General features: G+C 39.9%; 1 protein-coding gene across 1 annotated transcript; it reads right to left on the minus strand.

Annotated features, from left to right (window-relative positions):
• Positions 1-114: 114 nt before the first annotated feature.
• pitrm1 (pitrilysin metallopeptidase 1) lies at positions 115-13,713 on the minus strand. Its single transcript, XM_070844707.1, has 27 exons — positions 13,639-13,713; positions 12,135-12,240; positions 11,628-11,734; positions 11,354-11,505; positions 10,848-10,962; positions 10,519-10,615; positions 9,680-9,840; positions 9,263-9,389; positions 8,668-8,756; positions 8,264-8,392; positions 7,913-8,026; positions 7,236-7,332; positions 6,623-6,757; positions 5,787-5,925; positions 5,059-5,175; positions 4,808-4,937; positions 4,258-4,378; positions 3,787-3,863; positions 3,409-3,574; positions 2,795-2,895; positions 2,474-2,594; positions 2,298-2,348; positions 1,902-2,014; positions 1,569-1,691; positions 1,040-1,185; positions 523-625; positions 115-395 (listed from the first exon to the last, which is right to left on the minus strand). Exons 1-27 carry the CDS (start codon positions 13,683-13,685, stop codon positions 302-304), a joined length of 3,078 nt encoding a protein of 1,025 aa, XP_070700808.1. The 5' UTR covers positions 13,686-13,713; the 3' UTR covers positions 115-301.
• Positions 13,714-20,458: the final 6,745 nt, after the last annotated feature.

Genomic DNA, 20,458 nt, shown 5'->3' on the forward strand with positions numbered 1-20,458 from the left:
AAGAACAGGTTTTTACACTGAAGACGGTCTCTCTAAAAAAAAAAAGAGCTGACTCAGATTTTGTATTCCAACATGATATTGTAATCACATTTTCATAAATAATTTACATAACGGAATATACGGAAACAAAAGTTAGATGTTGACTAAAACACTGATCAGACCAGTCGTCCTGGTTTTGTGCGCTTCAGCTTTTTTGCCATTATTTAAATAAGCTCAAACTAGAGAAATGCTTTTGGTTTTTCAGTAATCTGTTGCCACTGTGGTACATTGTACATTTTTAATAAGATACCTACTGATCAGATTATTTCACGATCCATGAGGGATCTTTTTTAATCGTCTCGTTCTCTGGGCCCAAGATGGCGATACCACACGTCCTCTGACCAACACCGAGGTATCTGCAGGAAAACAAGACCGACAAAACACTTGTTTTGTTCATTTACAAAAAAATGATACTGAAGATTTTTAACTCTTACATGCAGAATTTTGTTCTTTTTTTTCCTCCAAGTTGCATAAAGAGTTTACCTTTCAGCTACTTCCACCAGGCTTTTGTGACTGACTGCGAAGAGTTGCGCTCTGTGATTCTGCTTCATCTCGTCTGTGACCCCACTGAGGAAACGACCCATTCCTGCAACACAAAGACATGGCGAACAAACTAGTGTCAGAACCCAAACTGCTCCAATTTATAGGCAAAGCATCCAAATTAAGGCTGCAGCTAAACATTATGTTCATTATCATTTCAATTAAACAGTTCTGATGGGTGTTTTTCAACACTTTTCTAACATATTTTAGACCAAACAGTGAGCTACCTTTAATTGTCTATTACTCAAAAACTCAAGGATACTCAATTTACGATGATAAGAAAACAGAAGAAGTGGGCAGTTCTCTGCCACTTTGGCTGCATGGTAATAATAATATAATGTTGCAGTAATGTACTCAAATGCAAGTGCTCAGTAAGTCTGATCTTAAGGTAATTGGTCCAGCCAGCCGACATCAGGAGCATCACTTCATTCAGCTGATTGAACCACAGTGGGAGTCTCACCTTTGTGTGCGGGGGCCACAGGTGAGTCGACAGCCGAGAAGACAGACAGTTTGGCTTCATCGATGTCCTGCTGAGTGAACTGTCCTGACTTCGCCCAGTCCACACCTTTATGAAACGCAGACAAGGTCTGCGTGGAGTTCGGATCCCTTAGAGATACATGAGAAATAAACGCACTCTGTGAAATTATAACGGCTGTTTTGAACTTCAGTCATTTTATATATTCTCATCCTGAAGCTTGTCCCTGGCTGCAGTTGAACCAGGGATGTTGGTGTGATTACAGCCAGGCCACCAGAGGGCCAGAGATAAATAAATTGTTGAAAAAATGTTGCCCACAGAGGTGTACGATAGGATGATTTTCAACTTAGACAAGTGTTTCTAAAGGAGGATCCCTAAATGGCATAAAATGTCTCATGTATATATGGAATATTAAACTGTTATCAAATTATAGTATTACAATAGGTAATACATTTGCACAATGCTGGAATGCAACGCTGTCTAAAACTGACCAGTGGGGTGAACTGCTGCCCACCTGTATGAGTAAAAGCAGAAAAGGCCTCCACCCATCCTGGCCCCACCCCCGTAAGCTCCTCCCTTCTCACGGATCTCTCCGTGGAGAAATTTAGCCGTCATCATCCTCGCCAAGATGCACAAACTGACAGAGGGAGAAAATAAAGAGAAAAACATTGGTTGTCAGGCCGAGGATGTGGACGGAGTAAATAGCACTACGTCAGGTAAAATAAATTGGTATTTACAGTGACATGGTAAAAGACCAGTCTGCGAAATTAGACTAGAAATGAATACAAAAGTTATTCATCGTCAAGTCAACATGCTGCTTGTCTTGGCCGTGCACCGGTGTGGTTACCTGGCGTAGTCCTCGTGGGAGAATGGTACTGTGCGAATACTCTCACTGACAAAGTTGACAGGGAAGGGCAGCTGGAAGAAAGTTTTCATCTGACATGGCTGGAAATTCAGCTCCTGGAAAGCGAGGTAACAACACACACTGGTTAATCCTAACTCAGAACGTTCTTATTCATCATTAATAAGACAAGACAACCATAGACACACAGATCTTATTGTAGTTCCTAATAAAAACTGACAAAAATAAAAATTTTAAGTTAAAAGCATTTTATATGCTATGTTTAATTCTCTCTCACCACTAAGCTAGTAATGTTGGTATACAGGAAGAAATGAAATGTAAAAAGTACATTTCTTATAAAACTTTACTTTTCCTTTTAAAGACAATCAACACTAAACTTACAGAGATGAGTTTCCTACTCGGTCCAGACACATCCAGCAGGTCTAGTGGCCTCTTTAAAGTAGGAATTTAAAAAAAGCAAAAGAACATTAGATTTTGATTTGATCGACAAGTCAATATGCCAGTTACTGTGACTGTTACTGTGGTTTATCGGTCCAGTTTGCCTGTTGATACTTTACCTCAACAATAGTAGTTCTGACAGTTTTGCGCTCCTTTCTGTTTTCAGCAATGTCCTTCAGAAAACTCTCCAACTGTGCAGAAGTATCAGACATTTTCTGGGGAGTTGTGTTGATCGCACACCTATAAAAGGAGAGACATTTTAATTTGAGGCAGGAAAAGTATGCCAGAGGATATATAGTACATTTACACTGAAATAATTTTGTTATATTGCAGTAACTGACAGCAACAGTCTTATTTGGCACAAAAAAGACTTGAACAAAGACAAATACTCAGTGCTCACAGAATTGGACATAAAATCAGCAGGTGTAATATGAACCCACCTCATGTTGTCAGGGTTGAGAAGGTGTTTTTTGATCCTGGCTAGTGCTCGTATGACTTGGCTGAGGTCTGACATCTCAGCTATCCTCTTCATAAACTTTACCTAATGTCGAAATAAAGGAAACACAAAACGTCTGTCTCACAAACTACTGGCACTGGGAAACAACAGGGAAAACGAGAAGGAGATCGAAAAAACAAACTCTTTGGCAAAATAAGAACACAGAGCATGAAGAAATGAAATGGTCTCTTATAGTACACACACTCCACTTAACTACAGCAGGACAGTATGGTTTAAATCAGTTTCAAAATATTAATGTGAGCTGTTTTCTGACAACATATTTCACAATAATGTAAATGTATGTGAGACCAATGTTTAGTTGATTTAAAGAGGTTACACTTTTCTGTTAAATTTTTTCTCTTCACAAGTAATTATGTTTTTAATTTTTTGTCACTTAATTGTAACAGAATAATACATTGTTTCTTGTCTTGTAGACAGAAATAAGAGTCGGACCACCTCCTTGATGCTGATGAACATTAAATCTAGATCATCTCACTTTGAATATTGTAAACATTACGAAGAAAGATCATCTCTACTCATGCATATGCTGCACGGTACCTGTTCCATCCCACCAAAAGTCTCACTGAGGTCTCCTGCTGGGGTCAGGTAGCGGCATGCACGGGCCATAGCGTACATGTGACCAGAGTCGGAGATCCCATTGGCCAACTCCTGTGCCGCCATCATCACCAGCACTCTCAGGCGCTCCACCTCATCAAAGTGGGTGCTGGAAGACAATATTTGCACATTTTAATGCCGCAATTTCTCCCAACCCAACTCGCTGTGTGCCACATCAACAATCACAGCAGACTGTTGACAAGGACACAGTGTGTGATGTCGATCTTGTTCTGTCATTCATGGAACTGTTTTCCTGTTTATGAAAATTGCGCGAGCTTGTATAAATAGGTGTGTGTAGCTACAAAGTGTTAGAGGACATGCCTGTTGAATATGTCGCTCCACAGTTGAAACATGTACGGGAGGTTCCTCTCCAGGCACGAGGAGAACAGGAGGACACCCTGAAACAGAGAGCACGGAGCCAGTGAGGGACACTTCTGAACTTCACACATCATGAATGAACGAATGCTCAGTTTGGTGTTTTGAGAGGCCGCACTGTAGCCCGCAGGAGTAAATCATCTTCAGTCGAGACAAGACACAGCTAAGGCGCTTTTATTACTTTAAGTAGAGGCAGAGGGCTGGAGCTGATCCCAGGATGCCTTGGGCTGAAATCAAGGAGCTAAACTGGACTGCTTTCCAAGTTTCCACATTTCTAATTTTCTGATTTGTCTGTTTTTGGGTTGCAGACAGAGCACTAGGGAATCAGAACTTTGCTGCTACACTAACCTAAAAACACACAGTAGGTTTTCTTTTCACGTTCTGAGCTGAGCTGAGCTGAGCTGAGCTGGAACAGACCTGCTCATACATGTCCAAATGGGTGGAGTCAGTGATGACCTGGGTGGACACAGACATGCCCCCTGTCCTCAAGTCCATCTGCTGGGCCTGTTGTCTGTAGTCCAGAGCTCCACAGCCCATCCTAATTAAACAAACAGAAACACAGCCAACATCGAAAATGTACTTTGCAAGCTGGGAAGCATGTACAGTTTAAACACACGCAAGAGGAACAGTCCATCTGTCTGTCTCAGATTTTAATTACCGTGTACAAAATAATAGTAAAATCCTCCACACATCAATGACCTCTGAGCCTCAAACTCATTTCTCTTCATCGACTTCTCCCACATTTGTTCAGAATAAATTTATTGCAGGAAATAAAAAAAGGAAGAACCATTTTTAGCTGCATTAATCCCAACATTGTACTTCATAAAAACTATTGTTTAATAACTATCATTATCAGTGTACAAGTGTGCAATATGAACACTATCCAGGGAAACTGTTAATCAAATGTTCAAATCTCATCTGTGTATTTCAGAGCTTGTTCGGGTCATTGACTGTCAGATTAACTCACTGGGTAATAACACTGCAGAAGAGCGGGACATAAAGCTTGAGGTCCTCTGGCAGGGTATTGAGACTGCACATGGCTCTGAAGTAAACCAAGCCGTTAGTGGGCTGCTCACAGTACTGGACTGGTATGCCTCCTATGGAGATTAGGAGAGGAAAGCCTTTAAGAACAAACACTCTTGATTTGGGTGATGACAAAGACTACAATTACTGCACCAATGTGATATGAACTGTGACATAGCAGACGGTGTACTGCACCTGCAGTGCTGATTTGAACGGGAGTGATGGGTATCGTGGGCTCAATGTCAGACACTTTGAGCGCAGGCAAACAGGAGGCGTCCTGGGTTTTACTCTGTGCAGCCAGCAGCTCCAGACCTTTCCAAGAGGAAAACACACACCACTGTGATATCAGAAGTGCCTTATATTACACCCTGGTTCAGTCATACAGTCACAGGGTTCTTGTCAGAAATCCTTGTCTGGTAATACTAGTTATACCAGAGACATTGTAAACAAAGAGGCTCCCTGAATTCAATGTTAAATTCTTTTCACAAACAGTTTGATCACATCAAGAAATTCAATTTAATGGACTAGAAATCCTCAGTGAAAAACTGAGGTTTTGTGTATATTGGCTTGAGAGCACCTTTCCTTTTTTCCCCCAATAAGATTGTTTTTAAGTGTGTTTGTGTATAAGAATTAGTTTTGCTTTGAAAAAAAAGAACACTATCTAAAATTCACTGTGTGGCAGAGCAGGTAAACTAATAAAAAACTCTTTTTGTACACTCTTTTCTACACTTTGTGTAGAGTGCCCTACCAAGCAACCAATAAAGTCCTGTTTGTCTTATCTTGAACGAATTTAATTACAGAAAATTCTCTGCATCAGTGTTCATCAGCAACAAAGTTGTGCTGTTGATTAAAACTTTGTGAACTAACCTTCATGCAGAGGTTCCCTACACACCGAGTAATGAAATCAGTGACATTTTTGGTACCTTTGTCATAGATCTCTTTCCTGTCACTGTCAGACAGCGCCTTGATCTTTTTCTGGAGCTTCTCCTCTTCAGCCTTGGCCTGTTTCTCCATGTAGGCCTCATCTGGGCTCATGGACAGAGTAAGTCTGTGTGTGTTGTCCTGCAGGGCCAGTTCATGAAGGGATTAGAGGAGACACAGAAATGTAGAAACCAAAAATTCAACTAGAAGACCAGAGATAAAGCCACTGGTGACATCAAGTATCTGTGCTGAGCTGTCATGAATTTGAGAAATCTGACTAAAAACCAGGGCTGCTGAGGCTGACCTCTGACATCTGACATCTGACCTCCCTTTAGAGGAGGAACTAAAGAGATCCCCTACAGGACCCAAAGAGAATCACATTAGGACTTTGTAGTAATACAAAGTTCTATTCAAACATGTGGCACAAGACCACAGTGTGGCTATTTGCTATGACAAGTTTGTTGCGGGTGGCTTTGCAATGTTTTTTGACTGCTGCTGATTTTTATTTTCTTCTGTAAAGAATACAGGGCATATCGTCCGATAAATACAACTGGCAATCAAAGTAAAACTCGATTTAATCTATTAAAAAAACAAAAAAAATCTATTTAATTACATTATTTTAGTTGCCAAACGATAATATATCTACTGCTTTGTCATAAGATTATTAAGAAAGTGTTTTTATAACAATGTAATTTTAGTACATCATGTCAGTATGCATCCTTTTCCTGCTTTCTTTCAACTTCAGAGATCCCACCTCTCTCCCAACCAATTCCTTCTGTGATCGACTTACAACTATACTAGAGACACACAAATTAAAGACTATTTTTGTTTTATTCACCTTTAAGTAGTGCTTGACTTGGTCCTGGAGGAAGTGAGGGTTTTCCTTTAGGGCCTGTCTGAACTTGGCGACACAATCGCTAATCTGCAGCAGCTCCACCGGGTCACCGTCATGGTTCCATGACGATGCTATGTACTAGAAACACACAACAACATGTGCAGGGTGAGAGAACAACATTTAAAAACTGCAGCTCTGAAAACAAGGATTCACCAAACAGCACAGAAATAATCTAGTGCCTTGTTTACTCTTGCTTCTTTTTATTCCAAAGAAGAATTTCACAGCACGATTTATTCTCTATTACACAAAGATGGGTTGTCTACTAATTCTAATATCGTGGGTGTTGGACATGGTCTCCAGTATTACAGTTACGCATCCAACAGAAAGAAATCAGCAGATAAACTGGACATATTCTCGATTATATTTGTTGTATAGAAAATACACAGGAAAAATAGGGGAAACGCATAGAAACACAAGATTTCATGCAGAACACGAACACAAACTAACATCCTCAGTAATGCTTCCACAACTCCCACATGGAGGTTATAAATACATGCAGTGTTCTTGTGGCTGTGGAAACAAAATGAGGGTTACAAATGAAAAGCATTGAACTCACCGAGGCCAGAGACAGACCGAAGTTTGTGGACTGATGTTTCATTTGGATCTCAATCTTGTGGAGGAGAGCCTCAATTCTTTCCTCCTCAAAGCCATTCCTGTGAACAACGATGGGGAGGGATTCAGGCTGATCTTAAATACTGTGGATATCTTTTCTGCTTCTTCCTGACGTCATATTTACCAATAATTTCTTAATCCTACATGTACACATACTATAAATAGTCCTGTTCAATTACTATATCAACAAAGTCGCAGCGTAAACAACATTATTACATTACAAATTCACTAATTTCTCTCATATTAGACCAATCAGGTGGGAGTGGTAACATATTTGGCCACTGTAGTTTATCATTGACAAATTTAACCACTGAACATTTTCTCTTTTCTTCTTTCCTGTAATTAACTTTGACTGTACCGTTTTGAATAAAGTGCTTTGTCAACAGTTGACATTTTCTACTTTTTCTAAACCAAAAATACCCCCCAGTGCAAACTTGAATGACAGAAATTCTTTTATAGCTTTATCAAAACATGTTAAATGTTTAGAATCAGATCTATGAAAAAAAAAAATCATACTATTGTTAATTTTGATTTGTACCTGTATCCCAGGCATTTTTGTGCACATTTAATATCAAGTCTTGGTAAAAAATCCAGAATACCTGATGGGACCGTGGAACTTACTCTATAATGTCATCAATGGTTTGGCTGATGATTTGTTTCACCCTCTCCGTGTCCTCCTCAGCCATCCCCTGCAATCCTATGCTGAACGATGCCTCCTTGGTACTGCCATCATATCTGCACAACAGGACATTTCAACACGCTCTCAACAAACCATAAATGTCAGGGACACATAAGAGCACTGTGTTAAATGAGACAGATGATTAATTTATCCCACAAACCAGATGGATAAGTAGGTATTTTGACATAAAAATGTCCATAATTAGTCAATTAGTTGGCTTTCCAAATAAGCTAGTAAAATTAAACTGGTTCTGATCACAACTTAGTACAGAGCTCTAAAGCCCATGTACTTACCCTACGACAGAGGAGAAGTCGGTTCCTATCTTGGGTTCAATGAGAGCTTTGTAGAAGGGGGAGTTTGGCCCAGAGATCATTAGAGAGGACAGCAGGCCGAGAGTGAATCCTTCAAACGTGTCAGTGATGCTGCACACAGAAACCACAACAACAGATAAGACGTTACAGAATAATAGGGCAGGCTCAAAGCTTCACTTTCAAATGAGGAGTGTTGTACGATATCTTTTTGTATTCAGAAAGATGGCCCTTGAAAAACTGTCAACATCTACAAGCCAACGCAAACAAGGATCAAACAAGAGGATCAGGAGAAACGGGACGCTGTATCTGTGGCTTCAGAATCCTAGAAATGCCATCCTATTTCAAAATGAGATAGAGATAATAAGAGAGAGATAACTTGATCTTACTCTCCCAGCAGGTAGCTCACACACAGCGTGTTCTGCCTCGCCGGATCTGGAGCCAGAGCGTCAGGGCTGCAGGTCACATGGTCCTCTCTCTGGGGCAACAATGAGATTTACAGTGAAACAGGACTGACTGTTCAATTTTCCAATTTTCCATTTCTAAAAATAAAACAGTGGAACTACGCACGCAATGATAATTATATGATTTGGTTTGAATAATTCAAACTGGAATGACCAAAATACATGGGTATGATTAGAAACCATTTTCCCAAAAGAATCAAATGCAAGATGTGACTAATAGTTTTGTATATTTAGTGAGACGGCTGACAAGCTTCATACATACTTTATGTACAAATTAGATTGGAGGGAGCAGACATGCAGTGCAATATGACTCAGCTAAAGCTGTTTTCAAGGATTTTCAAGATAAGATGCTTTTCTTTTGGTATATCAGACCCTGTAGGAAACCTTTGAGTTTGACTGCAGTCAGTGCTGTTTGAGTAGTTGTGTAATCTCAAACAGCCTATCAGCCTGAGATGTGTAGTAATATTTACTCTTGTACAGTAACACTGTAGTAAATATAGTGTCTGAGTTATGAACTTACAGGTCTGCTCCAGTGTGGCTGGGAGGGGACCTCTGTGTTCGGGTTGATGCGCTCAAACTTGGACAGAGCTTCCTCTTCAATCTGCTTCAGATGCTGCTCTAAAGGCAGATCTCCATATGTGAAGAACCTGAAGAATGTATTGAAGACATTCATTACACACAGACGTGTTTGCGCGTTTGTATAACACAATTTTTAAGTTTCTTTCAGGGAATATGACAAAACACATATGTGCAAATTCGAGTCAGTCAATTTGATTTTTAACCAGCCTGCATAAAGTCTGCAGCAGGAAGTCCTTCACAACAACAGATACCAGAATGAGTGAGCTGTAGGATTTAACACCAGCTGTGTTCTCATTTCCTATCAGAACAAAACTTTTTCATCTTCTCCTCTTGGCTGTATTTGTGTGTGTCCCTCTACCTAGCGTTGCTGGGGTGGTAATGTGTGGTGTGGAATTGTTTGAGTTGCTCCCAGGTAAGGTCGGGGATGGCCAGAGGCTCTCCTCCTGACACCACAGAGTAGGTGTTGTCTGGATACAGCTTGTTCTGGAGGTGCTGGGCGTAGACGCGTTCGTTGTCCGACTGCAAGAACACAACATGCAAACACACAAACACACTCATTTATTATGCTCCTGTTGACATGGTAAAGACATCATTAACTCCATGATAAATGATAAACACCTTGGATTTTTGTGTTGTATTAAATACTCTCACAAATGTGGGAAACAGAGAAACATTTGGATTAGCAGAGTCAAACAGATTTGAATGTTCTCCAGCATCCACCAGCCCAGACAGACAGAACATTGTGCCAAAATTGAAATGAAATGATGAATGAAATACTTTCACGTACAGAGCTAAAAATGAACGCGCACTAAACCTGGATTGAGTGATATATATATGAGCTATCAAGCTGAATCTATAGCTATATTGTTGGTAACTGCAATCACTCAAATAAATTAGACTGTGCTCATTAGGATTCACAGTATCAAATGAATAATTTATGCACAATCAGTGGTTGCAATGGAACTGGCAATATTGAGTTTTATTCACTGGCAGTGGGATCCTACACAAAGTCCTGTCCAATGAAGCAATTCCTCCTTTGGAGACATCATGAGGGTGTATGCTGTTTTTTAAATCTTAATAATCTACCTAAATGCTGTGTGTGTGTCTGGCATATCTGGCGCTATATCTAAAAGAACAGTATATGAGCTTATACGCACTGTAGACAGCAGATCAGTGACTGGGAAAGTGCTGACTTACAAAAACTCCCTTCATTTCATTAAACACCACTCCTTTGAACACCAGGGGGGAGTTGGGATCTGTGGGGGTTTCATTTTCCAGCCTCCAGCCCTCCTGCCTGGAAAGTTAAGACATAAAAAAAACAAATTTGGTGATGCTGATTTCATTACTTTGACTATCACAGATCTGTTTACTGTTGGGCATTACAGTGAGCAACTGAGCATTACAACACAGAATCACAATTTAGTTTGAAATTTAAATGTATCTACAGTTTGGGAGCAACTTAATTAACAATAAAACTGTTTTAGCATTCATGCAAACAGTATATAACTGCGCAGCAATAAACTCACCAGAAATCCTGCTCTCGTAAACAAGGGAAGAAAACTGCATCCAGATAGACCGACAGAAGATTCTGGAAGTCCTTCCCGTTTTGGGTTGAGAACGGATACATGGTGTAGTCACTGGCTGAAGCAAATAAACAAGCATCCCATGTAAAAGGCTCATCAGCCATAACACATTTCAGAAGTCCAGATATACTAGCTGGAACAGAAATATGTGATTCCATATATTCTGGCCTGTAAACACTTCTTTACAAAAAATCTTTACTGCTGGGAAAGTCAAACATTATCTTGAAGGACTCTTCAAGATAATGTAAGACTAATGAACTCCTCTGCTAAACCAACAAACCCCAGATTATTCTATTTAAATATATTAAACTACAACTCCAACTGTGAGAAACAACTGATGATTTTCTATTAAGGATATTCATGTGATATATGATAAGACCTTTCCCAACTTTTCGATCACTGACTTTAAGGTCACTCTGTACTTTTATGTCCACATTATTGCTCCGTACCTGTGAAAGCATTCATGAAGGTGGACAGGGACCTGTTGAGCATCTTGAAGAAAGGGTCTCTGCAGGGATACTTCTCAGATCCACACAGCACCGTGTGCTCCAGGATGTGTGGGACCCCTGTGCTGTCCATTGGGGTCGTTCTGAACTGGACACTGAAACGCAGGGACAAGAGGTGCCCACTTTTCAAGTCAAACAAGTCGTGATGCTGTAAAGTTTAATCTGTTGTCAGACATGAAGTCATTAGATTTTACTGCTGAGACACATTTCAACCAACCTGAAGAGGTTATTAGAGTCATCTCTGGCTGCATGGACGTACTGAGCTCCAGTTTTATCATGGGTCAACTTCACTGCTGTGAGAAACAGGTCAGGGACAGCTGCAACCTGGGAAAACAAAATTACCAGCTGAAATGACCATTTGTTTGATAGCAGTAGTAACTTTTGAGGTCTTGTCTCAGCCACTAAATAAAACCTTGTACCAGTGGTGGAACAAGAAGGTCAATGAAATCATAATATGACATTCAACCACAACACAAAACAAAATTCACACTTCATCCTTTTAAAGGAGTGTTGTTCCATATAAGCATTTCTGCAGATTTCATACAACATTACTTTATTTGCCATAAATTAAGATACTTTTAGTGAAGCCATGTTTACGAACCTTGACACAGATTTAAATCTTATATTTTCCAAACGTATCCACTGAAGTTGCTTGACTGAAACAATGTGCTGAAGTCAGCTACAGCAGCAAGGTACCGAAGTTGAAATGTGCCATTACACCTACCTCTCTGACTGTAAAGCCATGGATCTTCTGCCCTGGCTGATACTGAAGGGCTCTCTCTTTTGCTGAAGTGCTCTTCAGCCTCCATGTATGCTGCTGTCCATTGAAACTGGGAGAACAAAATCAGTGAATAGTAAAAAAATAACAACACACCCATTTTCACACAAACAAATACCGATCTCAATTAGAGCTGCAATGATGAATCTATTCATCTATCAGCCGTCAAGTATTAATATAATCGTAACTAATTGGTGTGGGTTAATAAAAAAAAACAAAAGTCAAAATCCTCCGATTCTCTCCTTAAATGTGAATACTTTCTGGTTTCTTTGTGTCTCTATGACAGTAAATTGAATATCTTTGGGTTGTGGACAAAATAAGACATTTAAGGATGTCATCTTGGGCTTTGAGAATTTTTTTTTAACCATTTTCTGACATTTTATTGACTAAACAACTGAAAGATAGATTAATAAGATTACCAATATTTTGATAGATAATGAATGTAATCATTACTTGGAGTCCTAATGTCAACATGCATTGACACATTCTTACAGTAGAGGACAGCTTGTTCTATCATAAGTAGTTCTCCAGCAAAACAAATATAGATTTTTAATGATAACAGGCTTGGCACATCAGTTAATGCTGATGCTGCAGTTAAACAACTTAGATGTGAGCCTTAGGTACTTAGCTACTGAATAAATACAAAAGAAGAATTGGAAATTGGCATTGTTGATCACTGCCAGATGGAGATGTATTGTTTTTATTTATCTATTCATTCATTGATTTATCTTTAACAGGTACACGTGGCTGGCAAAGGCACCTAACAGACTCGCTTCACTGCAGAGATTTTTATCTGTGGAAAGCAGAAAAGCAGCAGGTGCAGAGAACAACCTGAACAAAGGCTCCATTCCTTTAAATATCCCAGTGAGCCACATCATGCACAACACCTGAACCCTAGAACTGGCTCAACTAAATGGAATGCAGCCAACATTTATGTTATTATTAATCCCACTTGAGCTTTTTTCTGACTTAACAAGTCAAAGTGTCTGCTGTGAGAAAGGGTCTATTGGTGGGTTTAGGTGTGAGGCCATGATGCAAATACAATAATGTCACTACACACTAACATTAAATGATGTAACACCAATGTGGGCTAGTATAAAACCCCTATTAAGACTTTCCCTTTCATTTATCTTGCTCTAATACCCCAAATAATAGCTACTGCCTACAGGTGACTGACCCTGATTTTTACAATTAAAAGACTGGTTAATATACCAGTATGGACAATAACGTTGGTTAATATTAAAACTTTGGTTGCATCAGCTGATTCGTCTCCTTAACAGCTACTAAACATTTCGACAAAGCCAAAGCATCCTTTCATCAAAGATATCTCAATATTCTCTTATCTGTTGTCCTGACACCTCAAAGGCAACAACACACAAGACAACGTGTAATTAACTGGCTGTCAGCCAGGTGTGCTCACGCTAACTTGCTATACCGTTAGCTAACTTACCTTAAATATCGAAGTTTCTGGAGTGCCGCCTTCGTTTGCCGGAACATAGTTTGAGTCAGTAAGTCCGCTCCCAGTATGTTCCACAATTTGATTCAAAGGTTGTCAGTAAGTCCACATTATTTCACTCTAGCATCTTGTGTCAGTGTCCTCTCACGGCGTGCGTAATACATTTGACACTTGCGCACATACAAACGGCCGTAACACCTGCGCTGAACGCAGATTTGTCAGCCGTGATTCGCGCAGTTGCCCCTATCCATCTGCATTGAAACTCTACACAAACATACTGAGCAATTTTCAACACCCATAAGCTGAACATCCACCTAGTAACATGCTTGTTTTTGATTGGTCGAGCCGGAAAGAAGAGCGTATATGATTGGTTACACGTATGTTACCAAACCATGACTGGTGTGTGGGAGGTTTTGAAGGGCAGCAATGTTCGTAAAACACATTTTAACACTAACTAATGTCAGACTTGAACTTTTTTGCGACTTCGAGTGTTATTTAATTCTAAACGATTTAAGGATTTCTTCGTCAATTTCGCTTTAAATGTAATTCAACCTATCTTCCAGCAGATGTCGCTGTAAGATCATGTTTAGCCAAAATCCCAGCAATAGTTTGGATGGTAAACGAGACAAGTGGGAGGCACATGTTATATTAAAGCATCGTTATTGTCCTCCTACAAGCATTTTAGACTGATGCACCATCATGTTTTCATAAATTAATGCAGAATTGTTACTACTGCACTTAAGTATTGCTAAGAAACTTTTATACTAAACTTCTACACTATCTCTTCAAAGTCTATGCTTTCTTTTTTTCTTTTGCTGAGAGATTTACCAGGCTGACATTTGTAGGCAAATTTTATTACTATTATTTGCGGTGATTAGTGAGTTTTGATTTTAGTTTTGAATTTGTAAATGGTCTGTAATATGACTACTTCAAAGCGCTTTTACAGTACATCCTCATTCACCCATTCACACGTCATTCATTCAGGAGGACTATTCTTTCACACACATTCACACACTGAGCAAGCTGGGGTTCAGTGTCTTGCCCCAAGACACTTCGACATGCTGACTTAGAGGATGGACGACCCACTCTACCTCTGAGCCACAGCCGCTGTAGACTTTCTATAATTTTAATCTCCCATACATCAATGAAGAGTATCAATCATTGGTTTACCTACAAAGCTCGCACCTTGTGAGAAAAATGTCAGCTGAAATAATGTCTTTTAAACCTGATCTTGATCAAAATCAGCTCATAAACCAGAACCACATTTAGGCCTCTGTCATCAGCTGATATTGTGCTTTAATAGTTACAACTAGGTTACTCAAAGTACCACAAAGCAATTGCTACACAGTTAACTTGTGTTTTTAGGGGAGACTCTGGATATCTGGTACCCTGACGCAGTTGCACACTCTTCACAGTAAGTAGTTTAGCCTCAGCCAGTTGATAATTTGTGTATGGTATATTCAAACCTAAATGATCATACGTCTGTACCATAAAACCAAATGTAACATTTCAGGTGTCTGTGGCATCATTTTACACACTTTGCCTCTTTTTTCAACAAGAACTTTGACCAAAGTTCTTCATAACGTGTAACATAATGCATGCTTGTAAGGATGGTCCTGCTCTTGAGCCCAGCATGGCGTAAAACTCCTGTAGAGTTAAAGCAATTACCTGAAATCAAGAGGTTCTTATTATAGATCATGTGCTGTATATAAGTTGTGTCCCTTTTCAGTTGGGGACCACCTCCTTTGCAGTCTATGTTTCAAGACCAATTATGTCATAGGAATTAAACAATATAGGAGTTTGAAAAGCTTATTGGAAAAGAAATGCAGCCTTTGTCTTCAAAATCCCAAAACCAGTCGGCGAAAAACCAGTGGGTTTAATTCAAAACGATGCAAAAGGTGAATCCTTTGCAGACGAGGAGGTGCAGCTTTAGCCTGCTGGCCTTCCATTCTCCCTAGGCTGTTTAAATAACAATAGCAAGCATGCGAGAACCGCCGTGTAAATAAATCAGCACAAGGAATATCATAGAGAGGTTATAAAGGTGTGATGTAGTCACCGTAAACTTCCACAGAGTACTCAGTTTCACAATGAGAGCCCATGGGATTAGAATAGGAACAGCGTAGTTAGTTCTCATTATAACATGGTCTCTCAGCGCCATGTAAAACTTACTTCTTCCCTGCAAAAATCATTCTGTTTGTACTGATGACAACAGGAGACTGCCTTTTCTTTCCCTTTTTTTTTTTTTTTTGAATATATTTTGAGGCACCCACGGTCATCCCTTGTGTTTCACTGACAGCATGTGGGAGACTTTCCAGCAGCATGAATAGGAGGCCTTGGTGAGGAGGCAGGAGGCTTTTTGACAGAGCAGGAGTGTCCTCCAATATGGTAGCTGGTTCCAGCCTGCCGCTGCGGGTTCATTATCAGCAAAAACCTTGATCACACAGAGAGAGAGGTGAAACGGGCACACTGCAAAAATATTCATCTTAAAAACTTGATTACATGAAAAGCAAAGTGTGGCCATGAGGTGAGATAATTTCAGCGGAATCCAACTTATTTCAAGGATTTTCTTCAGTCAGATAGAATCAGTGGGTTTTAGGGATTTCATAACATTGCTGCCTGTAAGTTGTTATTCCTTTTTCGTTTTTCCTTTCAAAATGCCACATAATGCTCTGTTGATATGCAAACTGCATATCTTCAATCTACAGGAGGTAAAAAAAAAGAAAAAAAGCGTGCATCCTGCCTCGTTAATTTGATGTGCTCTTGTTTAAGCAGGATGTAGGAGCAGGGCACAGGACGATCAATCAAAAGTATAATATTTTGTGATTTCAAAGAAATAAAAACATTTTTATTTGCGTGGCGTTTATTTCCACACCCCTGCTGTTTTCCCAGAAAGGAGAGGACTGATGTAAAAGACATTGTCTTGCTTTTTGAACATAAACACATTCGCACACACATACATATTTTAGTACACAGAGTTACACTGTGGTGTGAAAAAAAGTTGCAAATAACTTATTTCATGGCGACTTTAAGGTCACCATGAAAGGATTACACATGGCTTTATAAGGTGGTAAGCCTTTGTTCCAGTAAAATAGTACATGGTTGTCAAGCTATAAGCAAAGCTGTTACAATATGGCCCACAACAAATCCTCAAATGTACTGTCGGAAACATACTTTGTATAATGGAAAATTCCTCTCCCTACATACTGTATGCAGCGCAGTGTTGTCAGGGATGTGAGTGGCTGGTGGCGTGTTGGTGTTGATGTGCTCTTTCCTGTGAGTAATCCACAGGATTTCATAAAGGTCTGGACTGTCCAGACGCTGGTTCATCCAGGCTTAAGTTGTCCATCAGTGTCAGATGAAAAACAAAACCCTGGCTTCTCACGCTGTTCCTCGCTTCTGTCTTTTACAGCTTTGTTGCAGAGTGATAGTTTGCTGAAAATGGATGCTTGTTCCTTCAGGGACCACTTAATGTCGCACTGTATGGCCAAAGCGTGAAGATGGTCTCCTGCTCTTGTGGCTGAATGGGAGAAAATCCCTGCAACCAGGTTCTAAAATCTGGTGGAAAGCCTGAAACTAGATGAGTAGAGGCTGGCATAGCAGCAGATGAATGTGTAACAATAATTCTCATCACATCACTAACCTTGCATTCACATGTATTCATTTGGCAGACGCTTCTGTCCAAAGCTACTTAGCCTACAAATGAGGTGCAATCCAAGTAGATCAAGCAGAAGCCATAAAAAATGAGGGATTCTGCAACCCTTCTTTGTCACCCTTACCTAATCTAATTCTAATGTTAGCCATTATCCCATTTCCTTATCCTTAACTCACTTTGCCATAACCTTTACTCTAGTGATCTGTTAACCTCCAAATCTAATTTAAAAACATTTTCAATTCTGGAATTGTCCTTTTCTTGGCGACCTGACCGAAACGTGGAAATTCAAATTCAGCACGACTGAGAGTTGGATCTGTGAGGTTGTCCACTCGCCTGCTTAGACAAACGATGAATTATGTTGAATTGCGAACATTGTAACATGCTAACAATGACAATGATGAAAATTACAATTACATTTCTATCTTTGTCTGACATGATGAGTTCTGCTGTAACCACATTCAATGCAGCAATCATATATGGTGGCATTTCGGCTCGCACTGGTCAGCCACCTGCTGTATCAGCGCTCGGGTTTATCACATAACGCCCTTGTCGTCCCTTTATCACTCCCCTTACAAAGGGCAAACAAAGGTTGGGCATTTGATAAAATAAATTATCACGGGCTGTTTACTTTAAGCTCGGCCCATCTCGGGGATGCAGAGCCGCGCTTTCTGCCTCAAATCAGCCACAAAACGCCAAGCCTTCTTTTGCACCAGGTAATAGAAGAGAGCTGGGTGGGGATGTTTATGAAGTCTTATATTTTACAGAATGGAATGTGCAGTAATTTTGAGATATGGCACAATATCCAGCAACATTTTCTTGTCTCCCTGAAATTGGATTGATTTGGGAAATGTGTTTTGGAGAGAAGCTGCTTCCGTAAATTGTCATTATTATATTCAGGGTGCATTAAAGTAGGAAGCCAATTGATGCCAGCCATTTGTGCATGTGCTGCTTTTGTAGAAAAGAACAACAACAACAACAATAAAAAACACAGAGACGGTGAAACAGCAACAAGGAATTTAAATGTTCAGTCTGACACCTGGCGCCTCTCTGGATGTGTTCTCATTGCTGGTGCTTAGACAGGATGAAAGGAGTTTTACAGACATTCTGCATGTGCAGCAGAGGTCAGATTCTGTGTCTGGACATATTTTGTGATAAAAGGTATGAAAATCTATTATGCTGAGTCTAATTAATACCTATATCATATGAAATATTGAGTTGCTTTCAGAGTACAAGTCCCACAGGGCTCCTTGCTTGGCCACTAGCCGATCTGACACGGCTTTGCTCTTTTTGTACCGAAATGTCAATTTCTCCCCAGACCGTTTCATTAGCACATATTTTAGATGGATAGTTGGCCCTGGGTGTGCTCTACCATCCCATCCACTTTCCTCCTCACCTCTGGGGCCAATTAGGGTGCTGGAGCTGAAAATAAATGAAACGTGGTGGCAAAACAGCATTTACTTCAAAACCTCTCACTTAATTTGAAGATCTCTCTCTGATCTGAAGTTGAATTAGCAGGCTGATATTCCCTTTGATCTGGCAGGTTTTGCATTTGTTGCCAACTTATTGAGAGGAGACTCCAGAGGAACAGTCGGTGCTGAATGTGTAGATACATGAGTTATACACACACACACACACACACACACCCACTAACACAAAGATGTACACACTTGGAGCCACAAAAGAAAGTGTGTGCACAGCACAGACAGCCAAACACAGAAACACTTAGAATGCTATCGTCTCCACTCCTTTTACTTTAAGACACAAACATAAAGATTGTGCCAAACACATTTTACCATGTACATAATTACACATACAGTGAATATAGAGACGCACACATTCTTGACTTCTGAATTCACCCTCCACTCTCAGCCAACAGATATAAATACAAATAATATTCTAGTAGCAGAATTAGGGAAACTGAATACAATCTCGTTATGCAACTTTGTGCTAATAAATTACTCTTGTATCTTATATATTGTACTTCTATCCAGGACTGTCATTGACAGGATCCTTAACCCAAGCTTTTTTTCTGATGCCTAACACCACTAAAGTAAGTCCTGAGCCAGAATTATTATTATAATTTAAGGAAGAGTCAACCAAAAAACTCTTTGGAATAGGATTAAGTAGTTGTAAAAAGTTTGTACTGTAGCTGCACCTTCATGGAGGACAGTAGTGGTGACCCAGGGTCATGAACAAAAAAAACGAAAAAACTCCTGCAGCAAAATCCACTTCTCTGTTCAGAAGGCTCCACACACACACCACCACAGTTTCTCCACAGCACAGCTTATTACAACACCTCTGTGTCGTAATATCGCCTCTATAAGTGTGTTGAAGCTTTTGGAGCTCAACAAACAAAAGGATTTTGCTGCAAAAGTGGTTTCAATGGATGTTTTAATCTTTTTCTCGTAACCTATGTGAATCAAATTCAAGAATTAAAGTTCCTTCATGTAAGAAAATGCATCTTAACTCAAGAACCACTTTCTAGCTTATTCTGAGCTCTCAGCACCATTTCACGGTCTCCCTCAGTGTATTGCTTTTGTTCAGTTGTTATAGGAATAGGTCAGCTGACTATTACAGACAATGCTACAAACCTTTAAGAGTCGCTTTCAAAAGTGATTTCTATTTGATATTTAAGAGACAGATCTTTGGCGGAGTAAATACTTTAGCTGAACCTAACTCTAAGCTGAACTCTTAAACCAAAATTTTACTTTCAAACCCTGAAAATGAAAACTTTTGAATGAAAACAATTTCCAAAAATGTCTCAAGCTCTAAAACTTGAATCAGCGCTCGCTGATCAGAAGTAAAAAAGTGCAGATAAAGACGCATTGCAATAAAGGTTTCTGTAACTTGTTGGACGCTGGTCCTTAAGTTTACACACACCACCCAGACATACACATACACACACACCACAGACACCCACGTCTGCCTGGTTAAATCCGGAGCGTCCAGCAAATGTTTGACATTAATCTTGACAGATCGTCTGGACGGACGCTTGACCTCGCACCTCAGACTCAGATGGCTCTCCTGACACACAGCCTCGGGCTCTGCTGTTTTTGTTTAGACGGTGGTACAATTTTGAAGGCAAAACATCTCTCTCTCTCTATCTCACGCACAGACAGTGTAGCCATCTGAGCTCTGGTGAACCACAAATTGTGTGTATAT

This window comes from Pempheris klunzingeri, chromosome 15, assembly GCF_042242105.1.
Source record: "Pempheris klunzingeri isolate RE-2024b chromosome 15, fPemKlu1.hap1, whole genome shotgun sequence".
In the NCBI taxonomy this organism is placed as follows: domain Eukaryota; kingdom Metazoa; phylum Chordata; class Actinopteri; order Acropomatiformes; family Pempheridae; genus Pempheris; species Pempheris klunzingeri.